Below are 20,000 nucleotides of genomic sequence, written 5' to 3'. Positions count from 1 at the left end.
CCCAAAAGTATTAATGCAAGTGATGTGAACCTGCTAAAGAAAAAACAAAACGGAAAAAAAAACCCAGCGACGAACTTTCATTGCACCAAAAGATTGCAGTTCTAAGAGATATTATATTCATCCCCTGTAGTTTAGACAGAAGTAAAACATTTCCGTCTAACTGGTACATTTCCGTCTTGCTTGCCTAATTTTTCTGGCACCTTGTTTGTTTGTGTCATGTACTAACCAACACAGCTTGAAAGACAGCCCTTAATGACGGTACAGTCTCAAAGGGCTCCCACAAACTCACATTCACATAGAAATCAACAGCATTTCAGCTTTTCAGCTTCAGCCCCCCCACCGGGCAAGGAAAACCCCCCAGAAAACCACCCATTCTCTTTGCACATTTACACCCCCGTCAGCCACAACACTTAAACCACTGACAGGTGACCGTGGCACCTGTCAAGGGGTGGGATATATGAGGCAGCAAGTGAACAGTGGATGTGTTGGAAGCCTAAGCAGAAGGATCTGAGCCACTTTGAGAAGGAGCACATTGTGATGCTCGACGACTGGGTCAGAGCATCTTCAAAACCACAGGTCTTGTGGGGTGTTCTTGGTATGCAGTGGTTAGTACCTAACAAAAGTGGTCCAAGGAAGGACGACCGGTGAACTAGGGACAGGGTCATGGGCGCCCATGGGCTCATTGATGCACATGGGGAGTGAAGTCTAGCTGGAGCAACGACAAGCCTGATCCATGGGGGCCACACCTCACAACTTCCAGGACTTAAAGGATCTGCTGCTAACGTCTTGTTGCCAGATACCACAGGACACCTTCAGAGGTGGAGTCCATGCCTTGACGGGTCAAAGCCTTTTTGGTGGCACAAGGGGGACCTGCACAATATTAGTGGAAACAATGTTGTGGCTGATCGATGTTCCTGCACCAATACATTGGTAGAAGATTTCTGCATTTTAGCTTTATAAAGTCATTGTTATGTGGGCACTGACTAGATACCCAATCTCTCATGACATAAGTAGAGCTGAGATGTATAAACTATACACAGGCTGACGTTTCATACATGTAAAAAAAAAATCTCCTTTCGAGAGTTTCGGTTTTAATTTTGGTGTTTACCATGAAGAAATGTTTTGAAAAGCTCAGTGGTGTTTTTTAAGCTGTGAACCGACCGATGCTGCGACACGTTTCATCCCATCGTCTCTCGTAGTGATGCAGGTGGCCTCTCCGGTGAGGTTTTTTTTTTCGCTGCCATTTTAGGCCGAGCTGCAGGTGATGGTGAGGGAGTCTGAGACATAGAGCCAGTGACATACTATAGACAGGAGGTGTACACTGTATGAAACCCACAGGTCCATTAGAGGGGCTCCCGCGGGAGGCAAAGTCAAGGCAAACCAACACCTTAAGCCTAGTGTACACCAAAGGACTTTAGCTCGGATTTTACAGAGCCAAGAAAATCATATGGAGATCTCTGGTCCTCTGGGTCGTTCGGAGAGTGCTCCGTTCCCTGGCAGTCTCGTTTGGTTTAGGATGGTCAGAAACTCTTGTGGGGATACCAGGTCCATTTGATATGATCTTAAGCTTTAAGTCCAGGCTCCTTTGGTGCGCACTGCGGGGATGCGCACGGCGGTGAATGTCTTTTAGATATGCGATTCAAGGATTTCAGACGTCGTTGGAAGGTCTTTGGGTATATCCCTGCCATTAGGGCATCCCGCCGATCGTTAAAGAGCCACTTAGATGCCACAGCTCTTTACAGCACCCAGAGGGTATCTGTTGAACGGGCCCCGTACAGTGTTTGGGCCGTGCTCTATACCGAGGTTTTTACACCGGGAATAGAACCCCTAATCCTAGCACTTCTGCTCATGCTAATCGTGTGAGATAATTGGGCAGTTGAGCTGCTGACCCTGGAAAGACCCACACAACGTTCTACACAGGGAACGGGGGAAGGATTGCCCAGTCATCTGGAAGGTCATCCCTCAATCCCCGTAATCTCTACCTTCTACTAATTACCTGCATTCACTGTGATTTTCTCTGGTGAATTAATTAATGGTAATAGAACCCCTAACCCTGGTAGAGTTTGTGCCTTGCTCTACCGACCAAAGTTAGAAAATCAACGTCTAACCATGACATCTCACGACCACTGTGCACAGACTCAAGAGTGAAAACAATTACCCACATTTTTATTTTTCTCTAAACAGTTGACGCACTTTAGGATTTAGGGTGGTGATGAAGTCCGCTCCTGCGTTAGTACGATGAAGGTCCGCACTTCATCACGATCCTTGACCTGACTCCGCTGCACACCGAGGAGCGGGGCCTTGCAGCCTCCCAGAGGATTAAATTCATTTCCCAAATATTGTTGTTGTATTCCTCGTTATGCGATGTGTTTCCTTTGGGGCAAAGCCGTGCTCTTTGGTAAGTTCAGAATGAACGGCAGTGATCATGTATTATTAATTTCTCTATTACATAAAGCGGGCTGTTTTTAGTTATTCCGCAGATGTGGCTGGCAGCGCTGGGGAGCGTTCTTCACTGGGTCAGTGTCAAAGTGTCCTGAATGTTAACGCCGTTCGCCGATGCGAGGAGCGGGGTGATTAGACGCTAGTTTACAGCCGGCTCAACTGATCTGCGCTGATGTCCAAAAGTAAAGTAAACACAGACACTCATGGCAGCGCACCCGAGCACTGAGGCACACGCATGCACGCACACATGCACGCACACATCATCAGACTGTCATAGACACAGATGCAAGCAGATAAACACACAAACACACACACACACACACACACACGCATACATGCACACACACACACACACACACACACACACACACACACACACATGCATACATGCACACACACACACACACACACACATCATCAGACTGTCACAGACACAGATGCGAGCATATAAACACACACACATACATACTACTACCTACAAACAAACATTGTCTCGTATCCACACACTAATATACAGACATCCCCACACACACACACACACACACACACACACACACACAGAAACACACACACACACACACACACACAGAGAAACACACACACACAGAAACACACACACAGAAACACACACACACACACACACACACATCATCAGACTGTCATAGACACAGATGCGAGCATATAAACACACACACATACATACTACTACCTACAAACGAACATTGTCTCGTATCCACACACTAATATACCGACATCCCCACACACACACACACATACACACACACACACACACACACACACACACACACACACACACAGAAACACACACACAAACACACACACACACAGAAACACACACACACACACACACACACACACACACACACACATCATCAGACTGTCACAGACACAGATGCGAGCACATGAACACACACATATACATACTACGACCCACAGACAAACATTGTCTCGTATCCACGCACGAATATACAGACATCCCCACACACACACACACACACACACACACACACAGGAACACTCACACACACACACAGGAACACACACACACACACACACAGAAACACACACACACATCATCAGACTGTCACAGACACAGATGTGAGCACATAAACACACAAACATACATACTACTGTCTCGTATCCACGCACGAATATACAGACATCCCCACACACACACACACACAGAAACCCACACACACATCATCAGACTGTCATAGACACAGATGTGAGCAGATAAACACACACACACACACCCACACACACACACACATGCGCACACACACACACACACACACAGAAACACACACACACACACACACACACACACATCATCAGACTGTCATAGACACGGATGCGAGCAGATAAACACAGACACGCGCGCGCACACACACAGGCTTTGAAGCAGACATAAAGTGAAGAATGCTTTCTTTTCATTACATTTTAAATCATCTCATTATTTCTGGATGGCAGGATTTCACTCTTCATGCACACCGACACAGACACACACACACACACACACACACACACACACACACACATATACACATACAAAAAATTCCATTTTTGGGTATGTTATTTCAGCCCCCGCAAATGACATTTTCTGCAGTTTGCTTGGCACAAAGCAGCGTCACCATGCCGTACTTCCTGTTCGCCTTCGTTCCCAGCAGGCTCAGAACGCTTGAGTGTAAACTGCAGATACTCTGCTGCTGCTGTGCCTGGCTCAAGGGCACAGCAGCACTTTGTTTTGAGATAGAGGCTGCCAGTGGTTACCATCACGGTGGGAACGTTCGGTCGGGCTCTATCTGTCAATCTCTCCCTCTCTCTCTCTCTCTCTCTCTCTCTCTCTCTCCCTCTACCTCTCACCCCCCCACTCTCTCTCCCTCTCTCTCTGTCCCTCTCTCTCTCTCTCTCTCTCTCTCTCTCCCTCTACCTCTCACCCCCCCACTCTCTCTCCCTCTACCTCTCACCCCCTCCTCTCTCCCTGTCTCTCTCCCCCTCCCCCTGTCTCACTCGTTCTCTCTCCCTTGCTCTCCCCCTCCTCTCTCCCTCTTTCTCTCTCTCTCTCTCTCTCTCTCTCTTTCTCTCTCTCTCCCTCCTGCTCTCTCTCTCTTTCCCTCTGTCTCTCTCCCTCTACCTCTCACCCCCCCTCTCTCTCCCTGTCTCTCTCTCCCTCTCTCTCCCTTGCTCTCCTCCCCTCTCTCCCTCTCTCTCTCCCTCTCTCTCTCTCTCTCTCTCTCTCTCTCTCCCTCCCTCTCTCTCTAATGTGAGCGTACCTTTGCAAATTCAAGAATTTACACATGGAAAAAAATGAAAATAAAATCCCCATCTTTTAATTCTCGCTGGAACCCGATTTTGTGCCATGCGGCGCGGGACTCCCTGCGGAGGACGCAGCCAGAGAAAGAAATTAAAAGATGAAACTTTTTCTTTTGTTTGTTTTTTCCCTTCATACATTGTGTTCATTGTGTGGAATGTGGTTGGGTGCATTTTCTTCCTTTTGGACTTTGGGAGCTGAGCGACGCCCTGTTCACGTCCGTTAGAGCGGGACAGCTGCAGGACGCCGAATAAAGAAACGCCACGGCGACGATCCGGACGTGCGTGCGTTGGAGGGGCCAGGGCGCCTTCCGCATCCCCTCCTCCTCTCAAATGTGAACGTTGAGAGGCCCCGACGGCGGCGCTGAGGTGGAGCTTGTGTCGTGTCTCAACCAGTGGATGAATCTTTGCTGCAATTGTCCGCTCGGTATCCATTGAACTAGGGCTGAACGATTTGGGGAAAATAGTCAAATTGCAAATTGCAATTTTTTTTGTTAAGTTCCTTATCTTCTGTATTGTTCCTGAAACACAAGCAATACAACCAACACAACATAGGATGCAGTCAGCATGTAAACTGCTCTTTCCCGTCGGCCGCGCCTACGTGTTGTGGTGAAATTAGATGAATTGATGCATGAACCGATATGAATAACACATCTTTATTTAACCGCTGAATTGTAAAAATAAATTTCAATCACGATCAATCAATCACAGCCGACCCACTTTGACCCACGGACTCAACTTCAGGCCTTGTAATTACTCGAATCCGAAAATGAACACTCGAAAATCGTGCCGTGTTTCAGCCGAAACGTATTGTCTTTTGCAAAAAATGTTGCGCGCATATGTCCGCGCGCACCCCCTTTGTGCGCGCAAGCGAACGAGCGGTGCCCGCGCGCCCAGCGCCAGCGACGGCTCTGTGGCCGTTCAATTGGAAAAAAAAAAATGACAGTTCGCAAAAACACAGCCGCCCAGAGGCCCTCGGACGGTGCCGCGTGAAAACCGAGCTCACTTCCCGCCAGCAGCGGTGGACATAACCGGCCGCGACCACCCGTTCTCACCTTTTGACATAACGGAGCGCGAAACGAGCCTCAGCCCAAGCGTGGCCCCTCCGGACCCGTCTCCCCCTCCACCTGCTGCACCTCCTCAGGGTCGGGCGAAGTCTTTCCGCCCGGTCTGACTCTGTTGCCCCTCGGCCCATTCCGGCCCGACCTCTGAATGCCGTGCGGCTGGGTGGAGCGGCACTCCGTCGGTGTCGCTTTCTAAATCAAGGCTTCGCTCTGATGCATGGAAAACAAATGCGCTCCTTTGCAGCTGCCCTGGATAAAGGACGCTGCTTAATGACTAAACTTGAATCTATTTGTTGTTCCTTTTATTTTGCTCCGCCCTCACTCCCTCACTTTCCTGCTTTCTGTCTCGGGTTTCTAGGTTGGAGGGTGCGTTCTACGAGGTGATGCAGCTGGACTTTGAGGTGGACAACGTCATCAACCTGGTTCCCACCCAGACGCTGCACTGGAAGGTGGAGTACCGTTCTCAGGGGCCCCAGCCGGGCCCCCAGGCGGCGGAAACAGTCTCCCATCTCTACATAAGCAACGCTGACGTGCAAGGCATTGTACCGCTGGCCGAGGTGAGTGTGTAGGCGCACGCGGGCACGCACGCACACGCACACACACACACACACACACACACACACACACACACACACACACACACACACACACACACACACACACACACATGCACACACACACAAACACACACACACACTCTGTATTACCACCCCCTGAGAAGGTCAACTTGTTTATAACCTCCTGCTAACAAATGCACACACACACACACACACACACACACACATACACACACACACACACACAGACACACACACACACACACACAGACACACACACGTAGCGTACACACCAACAAACTCAAGCCTCGATGACTTTTCAGGATTTTTAATTTTTTTTTGTGTTTTGTAAATAAACAGAGAGAAATAAACATTATATGAATCAACGACAAAGGTTTGCCCCTCAACACAGAGTGCAATGGGAAAAAATATGGAAAATGAAATGACAATCTCCATATTTGAAATTGTACAAATTAAAATCCTATGTGGGACTTATTTTACCCCCCATCCGAAATGAACAGAAATGGCACAGTGGAAATTTTTTTGTTTGTTTTGTTTATGCTTCTTTTACCTAACCTGCCCGGTACTGTCGGTGGCACCGTCAATAATATGAAATCAAGCTGCAAACAGCACATTTTAGCCCTGGTCTGTCTAGTAACCAAACGGGATGTACTGATGAACTGGAAGATCCCCAAACCAACCTCCATCTTCTGGCTGGTCATGGAAATACCAACACACCCCGTATAGTGATTGGATGAAGAGCTCTGTGGCACAATCAGGGCCTGCGTGCATGACACATGTGTTATGTATGTACACGTGTGAATAATGCCCTGCAGTGGTGAAGAAACGATAAGAAAATCACGAGTCTGAACGACTTACTGACTGAGATGACAAACATTGGTGTCAGCCAACACCTTCCTATTATAAAGAGCAGCTTTTCTCTTCTCCACCTGCATGTGGAGGATTAGAGTTTGACTCTATGAGACTGTCAGAGATTAGAGAGCAGGTGGCGGGGCATGTAAACAAACAGACTCTCTATCGTCCCACTGAGCCTTAGTGGAGCTGCTGGTTCTCAGGAAATAATATCAGGAATGGATGTCTGCAGGGAACGTGTGAAAATACACAGTTATGCAGATCTGTTAAGATAAGATAAGACCCTTTCTTGTTAGTATATATTATATATGTTGTTATTATTATTATTATTATTGTTATACTTATTATTATTATTATTATTATTATTTTTATTTTATTAACTCAAAATGAACAAATTTATTAGAACTTCATTAGAATCAAATGATATCCTTTGAAGCCTGTCCCCACACATATGCTGACGTATGCCTTACAAGATTCAAGAGAAACTTGAATGTAAATACATCCCACGTAAGATTTTAATTTGATATATTTGAAATATCGAGATTGTCATTTTGGTTTTTCCACATTTTTTCCCGTTGCACTTGAATATGCTGACATATGCCTTACAATTGTAATTCAACAAAAAATACCAGTATTTTACATGAAAGTGAACATTAACTCATCAAAAACACAAACACACACACACACACACACACACACACACACAAACTCACACGCAAAAACATGCACACACACAAACTCACCCGCACAAACATACACACACACACACACACACACACACACACACACACACACACACACACTCACACACACACAAACTCACACGCACACACATGCAAACACACACACACACACACACACACACACACACACACACACACACACACACACACACCAGACATGGCTTATCCATGGCTGAATTCACTGTCACTACCTCCGGCTGAGTCGCGAGTGGCCACACTCTTTTGAAAACTTTCCCAGTTCCATTAGGAGTGTGGTCAGGCTAATCTGCCCCTGATAGAAGCCCCTTCAAACACTAAAGCCCCATGTGAGGAAACCCAATTTTGTCCCAGACTGCTAAAACCCCCACTCTCTTCTTCTTGACACTGGGAAGAAAAATCAGGTCCGAAACGCATCATTTCGGTGGCTTTCAGCACTCAGAGCTGCTGGGATTTTGCTGGCTTTTTATTTCTGAAGTGCCTTTCATATATATATATATATATATATTTATACACCGTATATTGCATCCTTATACAACACCATTTTCTCACTGTGTTGATGTCTTAATTTATAATTTATTACAGAGAAAATGGGATCCTAATTAACAGAGTGTATGAAAGGGCATTTTAATATAGAGGTTAATTGTACAGAAGGAAATTGAATGAGTAAAATGACGGAGACCTGAAAAGTTAATAATCACTTAACGGTGCCGAATGTAGAGGCAAACGTATTGGATGATAATAATAACGGGATCAGAGATCTGAAATGAAACACAAGTCGATTAATGTTAGTTGAGTTCAGTCAGAGGGAGGTTCATCAGATTTCAGGTTTGTTGCTTTTGTTCATCAGGAGATATTTGGCTGCATTTTTCCAAACTAAACACACACACACGCACGCGCGCGCACACACACACACACACACACACATGAAAGCACATTAACAGGCACTCTCACTCTCTCTCGCTCTCTCAATTGGGTAAAAGTCTGTCCCCTGTAATCATCTAATTGGTTTAAAATTGCCGTCGTCTGGATGCTGATTGGTCGGTGGCGCTGAGAGGGGTCACCCTGATAGGTTACTGAGATGAAAGTCACGACCAATCTGGAGGCTTTAGAGGAACCTCATTACTTATGATGCTGGGGAGCCAAAAACACCGGAACCGAAAACGGGACCGGACCTGATCCCTGGAGCAGCTTGTGTTTTCCCTCCGGCAGGTGCCATCGCGGACTGGATGCATGTTGTTATCATTATGGGTTGGACAACTGTTAGGTATGAACGGCCTTCAAAGCCTCCGCCCCATGGGCTCCAGAGATAATAACAGTGCACTCAACATCTCCAGCTTGTTTTCTAGATAAGGACAAATAAGGACCATCACGCAATTGGCACAGATGTGTTTTTTTCCCGTATCCTTGCTAGGAAGGCCACCGTCTTTGTTTTCAAGGGAGTGCTAAAACAAAAAACATTATCACGTATGAACACATCTACGTGCGCTAAAAGCTCAACCTCCCTTTCACAACACGGACATTGAAAGCCAAGATCACCGGAAAGTAAGAATGTCCAGATGTATACAGACATCCGCCTGCGTGCGTGTGTACACTTTCAGCTGCAGATACGCGTAGAGAAATATTGAAAAAATAACAATAATAATAATAGATACCATATTTTCTGATAAAGCGTGAATCCATCAGCTTTTAAATACACTATCTAGCACTGCTGAAAATGTCCGGACATCCACACAGAGGGCTGGAGTCCCTGGTGGGAATGGTGTTGAGTCTTGACATTGCTTGGTGTGAATTACCTCGGTAGCAGTTGCTGAGCAGAGCAAATTAGTGGCTGTACACGTTAAGTTGTTGTAGGAAATAAAATACTACGACGGGGGAACGCCTCCCAAAACGCTCCGGGGCAATGAGTTCACGGCCGCCGAGACGAGGCTCCCAGAGCGTATCCTTGAATTTGGGGTGACGACGATACTGTACCTAGATTTTTTTTCGTCATAATCGCCTTTCACATCTCACTACTTCAAGCGCTCAAAAATGGGCGACCTGGTCCTGTTTAGGAGGGAGTGCCCCTGACCCCCACACCTTTCAGTCCTGTCCAACCCCTTGGCCCCCCGAGGCCCCTTACATCACCCACACGGGTGCCGTTGTAATTTGTGCAAGCACTGTCGAACATTCGGCTCCAAGCGGCGCCGCAAAACCCCTCTGCCACGAAGGTCGAGAAGCGCGGTGGAGGAGGACCGGCCGCGACCGGCGGCGTGGGTGTGGTTTCTGCGGCTTCCTGCAGCGCTCAGCGGTTGCCGATAATAGTCCAAAAGCTACTGTTCGTTGGAAGAAAAAAAAAACCCCACAACAACACTTTTTCAACTTAACAATGCTTCTTCACGCGCGCCACTGTCCGTGAGGATGAGGGTGTTGTTTGACGGGGCGCGGCGTTTTCTGCCGTCGTCGCTCGCCTTCCAGATTTTCCCATTAAAACGAAAAGAACGCCGGCGCAGTAAAGGAACAGTCACGCCCGGAACACGTCACGTCATTAGCTCCCGTGTCTCCGAGACGTCCTTCCTGTCCTCTTGTCCATTAGGCTGCAGGAAGCAGATGCCTCTTCAGAAGAGGAGGGATTATTAGGCGTAATTTGTCCCCCGGTGCAGGCAAGGAAAAATAAATGATCTCCCGTCTGTGATGAGAGAGAGAGAGAGAGAGAGAGAGAGACAGAGAGAGAGAGAGAGAGAAGGGGGATGGAGGAGGGAAGGAGTGGGAGGCAGACAGCGAGACAGACAGACAGACAGACAGACAGACAGACAGACAGAGAGCAGATAACGCTAAGCCTCAAAACGGCCTTTTTTTATTATCAGAAATAAGACCCTCTCTTTGATAAAACCAGATGATACAAGATTAGGGGTAAAAATGAGCGAAGATGGAGACACAGATGAGTGTTTAAGCCCGTGATGAAAAACGAAAAACACCAAAAACGGTCCAAAATAATGAATCCCGCCCTGCGACAGGGCCGAGGACGGACCCACTCCACTGCTCTTAGAGAGGTTTTAGCCGCGGATAATTTGGAGCCGTTTTCGGCTCGGTGAGAGTGCCATTACACACCTCGACCGGGGTGGGACCTGACGAGAGGCAGAGGGGTGTTTTTATACGCATTTTGAGCTATGAAATTAGAATAATAACGGTGCATGTGGACGGTGTTTGGAGTGGTGGGGAATTTTTCTCAGTGACAACAGTGTGCGATGCTGCATCAGGCCTTTTATTATCTATTATAGGTTCATATTTACAATTATTTTTATATTATTTATTAATTATTGAGATACTATTTGAGAATTACAATTATCGTCGCTGAACAATAAGAGCAATTAAAATTATGATATCTATCTATCAATCCGTCTATCCGTCTATCTATCCGTCTATCCGTCTATCCGTCCATCCGTCCATCTGTCTATCTGTCTGTCTGTCTGTCTGTCTGTCTGTCTGTCTGTCTGTTTGTCTGTCTGTCTGTCTATCCATCTATCGAGCTTCCCCATCTTTCCATCTTTCTTTTTCTCCCCAGGCTTTGGTCGATAATTATTTTTTAAATGCATAATTTCAATTGATAAAAAAAACTGTGTGTGTCTTTTGTGTTACGCAAAGCTGCTTGTGAAGTCGCCAGCTCTGATTGGTCCAACCATACGCTGTGAAAAGGAAGAGGAAACACTATATAAACGATGCTCAAGCACACGCATTAAATCACATACAACTCAAGCGCATGTAATACACACAGAAACACACACACAGACGGATGCACACACACACACACACACACACAGACAGACAGACACACACACACACATTCACGCACACACACACTCATGCACAGACACACTCACGTGCACGCACACACATACACACGCACGCACATACACCAATACCGGGCTTTCTAACTCAATTATATATTGACTTTTTTCACAGTCTGAGTGCTTTCTTATCAAAATTCATCTTCTCTCTACTTCTCATTCTGTTCCGTCTTTTATTTTTCTCGCTCGCTCTTTCCCCAAACTTTCACCTCAGTTTTTCCTCCTCCTCGCAATTCTTCATTGGCGCGATCTTTTCTTACATCCAGTTCAAATGCGCTGTCGGACCAAATAACAGCGACATCCCCTCCTTCCCCCAATCCTACTCCCCTCTTTCACACTGATGATCTTTTCTTAATACAAAGATAAATACAGTCATATGAAAAGAGAAATTTCTACCTCCGCCTGGCTGTTTGTCGCTCAGCCCATGTCTCGCTCTCTCTCCCTCTATCTCCCTCTATCTCTCGCTAAACAACTGTAGAGTTTTCTCATGAGGGTCGAAGGAAAATTAATAACTTCCATTTACACTAAGCAAGTCACCATGGAATAAGGCACATTACACACACACGCGCATGCACACACACACACACACAAACACACACACACATACACACATGCACACACATGCACACACATGCACACATGGCACACACATGCACACACATGCACACATGCACACACATGCATTCTGGTGCAGAATATGACGTGTTGATGAATTCAACGTGGGTTGAGGTGTTCAGCAAATGTTTTTACCTTGTGACCTTGGGGACGTGGGGAAGAAAAGAGCAGAGGAGTGCAGAGGATGGGGTTTTTGTTCATTCACAGAACGCATTACCCCCGGGATTGGCATCATTTGGGTTGTAGCTGCGTCCAGTTGCTATAAAGAGACAGAAGACGAAGAGCTGAGTGGTCGATTTATTGACCAAACAGACAATGGCAGGTGTATTTCGGTGCCAGAGAGATTGTCTATCACGTGCTCTACGTTCATTTCCAGAGAGAGAGGGAGAGAGAGATGAACAGCTGATTATGGATGTCCATTTTAACGTTTCATATCAAAGACATTAATTAAAAGACATTATTATTAGTAGGGAAAAAGTATTTTTGTCGTATTTTTATTACTTATTATTACTGGGGCGAAGGGCAAAGGTCACGCTCGCTCCATCCTTCAGAGGAAGTTAATTGTGTTCGGCGAGTTTGAAACGACAGCGGTTGGGAGGAGGGAGGGAGGGAGGGAGGGAGGGAGGGAGGGAGGGAGAGATTGGAGTTTAGTTGAGTGCGCGGTGGGGCAGTGGGAGTTAAATTGGGAAGGAGGGGAAGTGATGAGATGGAGGATAAAAGAGAAATGGGAATGTTTGAAGAGCGAACCAAGGGGAAGAGGCAGAGAGCATTTTATCTTTATCATAAAAACAGTGTTTAATAACCTTTTTTTTTTCTGTATTTCCATCCACACGAGCCACATATTTGTGTGTATAAATATAAATATTTAATTCCCGGACACTTTTTTATTAGCACCCATATTTAACATTTATGTGAACGTCTTTGTCATCTCCACGCCACACGCAACATCCAGCATGATGACATCATCGGAGACGGAGCATCCACACCCGGGGCCACACCTTGTTGGGCGGGGGTTGCAGTGGGCTCCGCCCTTAACGATTCTCCTCCCACGCTTCCCTTGTTTTCCTCCGACTCTTGCGCTGGAGCTCTGCGAGAGGGCGAGCGTGCGTTTTGAACGAGAACGCCGTTTTTAATTACGGGGAAAAGGGCAACAATCGAATTGTGACATTTCTGTCCTTGACATAAATACTGTAGCACTGGTAATGACTTATTATCAGAAGTGAGAGCAAACCCTGGCGATTTGAAGGTAACTTTGGAGTGCTTTAATAACACAAACACACATGCATGGTTATGCACACAGATGTGTATATAGTACGAACACACACACACAAACACACACACACACACACACACAGGAGCACACACTCAAACACTGGTTGCTAAATATGATCCCGTGACCACCTGACATAATACCACCTATACGTTTTTTCCAGTTAATTAATGAGTGCGGTGGAGGTGAGATATAATCTGTCTCTGTCTCACTAATTACCTGCTTTAATTAGCCCTCTATATAATTACCATTTGCACCTCTTAACACTGGACCACAGAAGACCTGCTCTGTGAGCCCCATTAGCACCAGGCGTGTCCATGTGTGTGTCCTGTATGTATTTTGCTGCGTGTACTGGCATTTGTGTGTGTGTGTGTGTGTGTGTGTGTGTGTGTGCGTGTGCGTGCAGGTGCGTGTGTGGGTGCGCGTTTGTGCATGTGTGTGTGTGTGTGTGTGCGCTTGTGTGGGCAATTATGTGTGTTTGTGTGCATTGTGCATGTATATGTGTTCGGCATCTGGTTGTATATGCCTGTGTGTGCGTGTGCGTGTGCGCGTGCATGTGCGTGCGTCCATGGATTAGTGTTGTGTTTGGACTTGTGCTGTCCGCGCTGGCCTGAGGAGAGGCAGGAAGCAGGTCAGCCGTGCACTAATTGACCCCGGCCGCCTGACAATTGACTCCCACTTCCCCCATCAGGCTTGTTAGCGCCTTGTTAGCGCCTCCAATTAGGGAATCGACGGCCAGGCCAGGACAGAGGCGGTCCAGGTGGGATCGCGGCAGCTTTAGTAGGGGAGGGTGGAGGGTGGGTGGAGCGTGTCCTTTCAATGGAGTGAAGGAGAAGGAGAAGACAGGAGCCCCTCAGTGTGTGTTTTGATATCGATCGCTGGCTGATCTGGGGAGCGGACTGACGAGTGAGTGGCGGCTTCAAAATCCATTCACAAAATCACTAATACACGATGAAGGCACAAGTCACCCCCGCAACACCTGAAAATGTAGTGAACGTACAGGAGAGCCGCTGCCTTGACGCACACACACACACACACACATGCACACACACGCACACGCACATGCACACACGCACACACATACACACACGCACACATACACACGCTCTGAGTTTCACTAAATTCTCTCCTCTCCCACTCCCCTCCTCCTTACATGTGACCAAGTTCCTCACATCCAAGTCACAAGTTGGTCTCAAGCCATTTGGTTCCAGTCTCAAGTAGGTTCCCAAGTCTCTTTTCCTTGGACAAGTTTATTTCCCCGAGATACTGCAGTCTTTACCTGCAGTATCCCCTCTTTATAAAGAGAAAGACCAGGCATTAGCACCTTGTCTTTCTCTCACGATGGTATTATTGGCCAATCTATCTAACCTGTTCAAAAACTACGGCAACGAATTGATTTGTATTATAATTACTGATATTCAGTGAAATAAATGTAATAAAAAAATAATAATAACTTCATAAAAGCTGATATATTTCTTCATTTCTTCTCAATCAAAAAAATATCCCCCCCCCCGCATTCACTTTGAAACAGTGAAACAGTGACGGCCAGACTACAAAATCAAACGTTGATAAATTCCGCGCCTGGGCATCCGTCTGTTTGCAGAATATCTCAAAAACGTATGAATAGATTTGCACAAATTGATCTGATTGAATGAAAATGATTGAATGAAATTCATGAATCGGAAAGTGATGACTCTCGGCACAGTCGCGGCAGCTTGATGATGTGATTACCGATGTTTTGACTGATATTTTGTCAAAAAGTGCATAATTTAATTCAATTTTATTCAATAAAAAAAAAAAAACGTATATTTTATGAATGTTTCTACTTTTGAGAAATTTTAACTTGTAACCAAACAAATAAATAAAAATAAACACACAAATAACTTTTTGATAGATAAAAAAAAATGAATGATGTTAAATTAAATTTTGATATTATTTTTTTCCAGCGAACGCATCACTTTCAAAATAAATTTGTTTTCCGAGTTTCCCCTGAATGCAGCATCCTTTAATCCTTGGAGAGCCGTGTCCTGTCTAAAAGTGAGTGTAAACAACCATGGACAGATTGATAATGCTTAGATGGACTTAAAAGGAGTGTAAAACAGATGAATACAGTATAGATAATCAGTGTTTTTTTGTTTATTATACTTAATAAAAAAATATGGACCACCCGGAAGTTAAATGGCTGGAGAGCCAGGTACCACCGGGTCATCTGCATCCGTTGGTGTCCTTCATGTGGTGGAGCCACTGCAGCTTGGCGTGGTCCCAACAGAGGCTGACGGAGCGCCCCGTTAGGTAGTCGCGGAGGGGGCTGATGGCCCATCTGATTGCCAGACGCTCCTTATAGACAGTGCCGCACCTCAGCTCTCGCTCTCCCGGGACGAGGCCGCGTCCAGCCCTCCGTCCGATGCGTCGGTCCGCGGACAGAAAGGCAGAGACAGGTTTGGGTTTAACCGCACAGGCTTCCCACGTACCGGCGCGGCCTGGCGTCCCCTGCCCCCCGGTGACGCGGCCGCCCCCGCGGGAGCCGCGCAAAAAGCCCCCCGGTCGAGCTCCCCTGGTCCTGCACCAGCTCCCTCACCGCTTCGCGGTCCAGGTTGTGGTCCCTCGCCACCCCCCGGAACGGATGGGCTTGATCCGCTTGCATTTTGGCGAGGGCCCACGACCATCTGTTCCAGGGGGAATGGCACCTGGGGCTCTGCCTCACGCCGCTCCGCGTCCCTGTTCCGGCGGCAGTTGTGGCCAGGTGGCCGCATCGCAGCGTGGGAAGGAGGGGGCAAAAGAGCGAAGTCTGGTTCAACTCCATTTGGCCGTTGTCTGGTGTGAGCCGCGTGGGCTTTCTTTTCCCAGTGAAACTGAGGGGAGCGCTGGCCAAAACGATAAACAACATTAATACGGGTTAATCCGGGCGCCGGAGCAAGGCCGGCCCGCCACATTCACCCTCCTTTATTTTTACGCTCTTATCCTAGTCTTCCTCTTCCTCTTCTCTTGCCTTCCCCTCATCTGTTGTTTATTTTTCCTCTCCTCTTTCTCTCTCTCTCTCTCTCTCTCTCACGCACACACACACACACACACACACACAGTTACTGTGTAACTTTCAATTATTGTCTATGTTCTCATACACACCATAAAATAACTAATAGGGGCTGAGAGTGTGGAGGTAAGTGTGTTTGCGTGTGTGAATGTGTGTTTGATAAAATATTTTGTTTCTGCGAGAGTGTGTGTGTGTGTGTGTGTGTGTGTGTGTGTGTGGGAGGGGAGTGCGAGCACATGTGTGCGTGTTAATGTGTTGGAGAGTACGCTCTGAGTTAACTGTCAAGTGTATTAGGGATGTTAAATCTAAAATAGTGTTTACTGTGACATGGGTGCACACACACACACACACACACACACACACACATACACACACACACACGCACACACACACACACACAGGGTACGATACACTCGATGTGTTTAATGGCTCTGTAGTAAATCGCAGCTAAGTGCCTTCAACCAATTTTCCTTTCACAGCTGATCCCTGGTGCAAACACACACACACACACATGCGCGCGCACGCACACACACACACACACACACACACACACACACATGCAGATCCATACACACACACCCATACAGTCACGCGGACGCTACTTTTTATTTTTAATATTTTTGGACATTTGTACATAATTGCCAACAGATGTGCTCCAGCGGGGGGACAATATAGCCAGCATTTCATATGAATCTTCTAATTGAATTGAATTTCATTTTAGTTTGTAAAAACAGCACCGACTACAGAAACATGTGATGACTACTTTGGAAAGTACAGGTCATTTTGTTCATTTAAAGTGCTAAAGATTATTTTCTGAAAAAAAAAAAATAATAATAATAATAATAAAAAATAATCCCATATGTGTTACTATAATTAGCACTTTTTAAACAAAGGTGCAAGCTATGTGCATTCAATGTATATGCGTTGTGCATGGGCTCCTCTCTACGCTGATTGCATTGTTGGCGGCGGGGTCCGCCCCCCCCAAAAGCGCCACGGAAAAAGGTCTCTTCCCGGACGTTGAATTTAAAAACAAAACGCTGCAGTTTTGAACAGAGCACTGTGAGTTGTAGCGTCACCCCCCCCGACACAGACACATTTTATCACTTACGTCCGGGCTGTTAGAGCGGGAACAACGGCTGCAGCGCTTCTCTGCGTGATTTGCACTCGTTCATATTTTTGCTGAGTTTACGGCTTATTAAACGTTGTATACAATGCGTCGGCGCCGCAGCAGCGTGTGTCCTGTGCGGCAATGTCTGTCCTGTTCTGCTGTCGCATCCGTTCTGTTTCCCTCGTGAAATGGTCTGCGTGGTGCCGGGTGTGACTCAGAGGCGGAGTGACATCGCAACCTTTCATGTGCAATTTGGTCGGAAAAATAGGCACATTTTCCCGCGTTATGAGAACATGTACTTCCAGGTGGTTTCAAGGGAAATATTGCGGCTTTTTTTTTTTTTTTTTTTTTTGCCGCGTTTATGAAGCCCGAAATCCAATTCAGTCTCGAGGTGTTTATGTAGTCCACGTGTGGCAGGAGATAACCGGAATCCCCCTCGATAAAATGTAATTCTTCCTTTTTTCCCTGCCCTCCTTCAGTTCTACTCTCCCTTTTTTTGCTTGTTCCCATTCGACTCTCTCTCCCTCCCGTCTTCCCACTTCCTTCCTACCTCTCTCGTATCCTCCTCTCTCTCCCTTCTCGCCTCCAGCTCCCACCTACGCCCTGACGGTACCTTTTGTTTTTTCTCCCCCTTTTGGCGTCGATTCCCTCGCGCCTGGTCTCCTGTTAATTGTTATCGCTTGCGTTCACCTCTTTTCTTCTCGCTCCCCTCCACCTCCTTCCCTCCGTCTTGTGTGGTGACGGTACCTCCGAGTGGGGTCTGGCATCGGGGGGGCAGCGCCTTGTCTCATTAAATTAGGAAACGGAGGAAAATCAATCATCGAAACATGGACGACGAAGCCACGCTGTTTTTATTGGTTTTGTTTGGAGGAGCGGGGATCGGGGACGCGCAGCGCAGACCGCTTCTGAACTTTTTGACTGGGTGGATAAATATGCTTTATAATCTTGCTTCTATATCAACATGATTATTCCTGGCCTCCATGGGCCCCAGAAAGCCCGCCCCCCCTTATGGGCGGCCCGGCCACTGTCTGCGTATCTCTTACATTTAAACAAAGGCGCACACAGCGCATGTCTGATTGAATGACTAGTCATCACTGGGTGTTAGAGCTAATGCTAAATTAACGGTTAAAAATGCTGCAGATTTATGGGAAAATGTTTAAATGGGAGGACGACGGGAGGGAAGGGCCAAATATGGGAACATAAAATCCCTGGAAAAACGGGGGGGTTGAGACAGGTATGCGCTCGTGACATAATGTGTTTTATAGAACAACATTAACTCATAAGGTGATTATATCATTATATGGAGGGTTGGATGGATGGAGAAAGGTAGGATATACAAACAAACACAAGGGTATATAGGTTGGGAAGCTAATAGATATACGGACGGACGGACGGACGGACGGACGGACGAACAGACAGACATGACCTGGTTCCGATGGCTCCATGTAGGTCGGATCCAACAGGCTTACATACATTGGGTGTGTTCCTATCAGCCTTAATTAAAGCATTCCACATCACACACACGCACACACGCACACGCGCACACACAAACACACACACAAGGACGTACGGACAAGCATAAACATGTACACACACACACACACACACACTTACATCATGCCTATTTATCACACACTCACATGTATGCGCTCTCTGTGACACAGAAACAGCTAAACCCATCCACACGTTGGTTTCCAGGGGGCATTTACCGACTTCCTGTGGAAGCTCCAATTACTCCTTCTCCCTCATTATCCTGATTAGCTAATTGGATGGCAAGTCAATTAGCAGATCAATAATGTGATTTTAGCATGTTTCGTCTAGGTCATTAGGCAGTGAGTGCTTCACTGCAGCGTGTGTGTGTGTGTGTGTGTGTGTGTGTGTGTGTGTGTGTGTGTGTGTGTGTGTGTGTGTGTGTGTGTGTGTGCGTGTGTGTGTATGTGTGTGTGTGCGCGCTGCTGGACGCATGCCGGTGCATACTAAGAGCGTTGATGGAAAACACTCAGGTTGATTGTCACTAATGAATCAGTCTGTTTGTGGGTTGTTTATTGATTTGTTTGGTCTGCACCAGTGTTCATTGACGCACACACACACACACACACACACACACACACACACACACACAATCACACACACACATCCTAATGCAGTATCCACACAAACAGA

The 20,000-nt window shown here is 46.7% G+C and overlaps 1 protein-coding gene across 1 annotated transcript in view; it reads left to right on the top strand.

Annotated features, from left to right (window-relative positions):
- LOC307233277 (transmembrane protein 132B) overlaps positions 1 to 20,000 on the top strand; it is a gene marked incomplete at both ends in the record, with an annotated part of 171,009 nt that overhangs the window by 88,164 nt on the left and 62,845 nt on the right. Inside the window, one exon of the mRNA XM_080004577.1 lies at positions 6,196 to 6,394. Coding sequence (XP_079860703.1) covers positions 6,196 to 6,394 — 199 coding nt within the window. The remainder of the gene's footprint in view (positions 1 to 6,195; positions 6,395 to 20,000) is intronic.

Source organism: Zeus faber (genome assembly GCF_960531495.2).
Source record: "Zeus faber genome assembly, chromosome: 7".
NCBI lineage: Eukaryota > Metazoa > Chordata > Actinopteri > Zeiformes > Zeidae > Zeus > Zeus faber.
The sequence above is the reverse complement of the archived record's forward strand: the minus strand, read 5'-3'. Positions and strand labels throughout refer to the sequence as shown.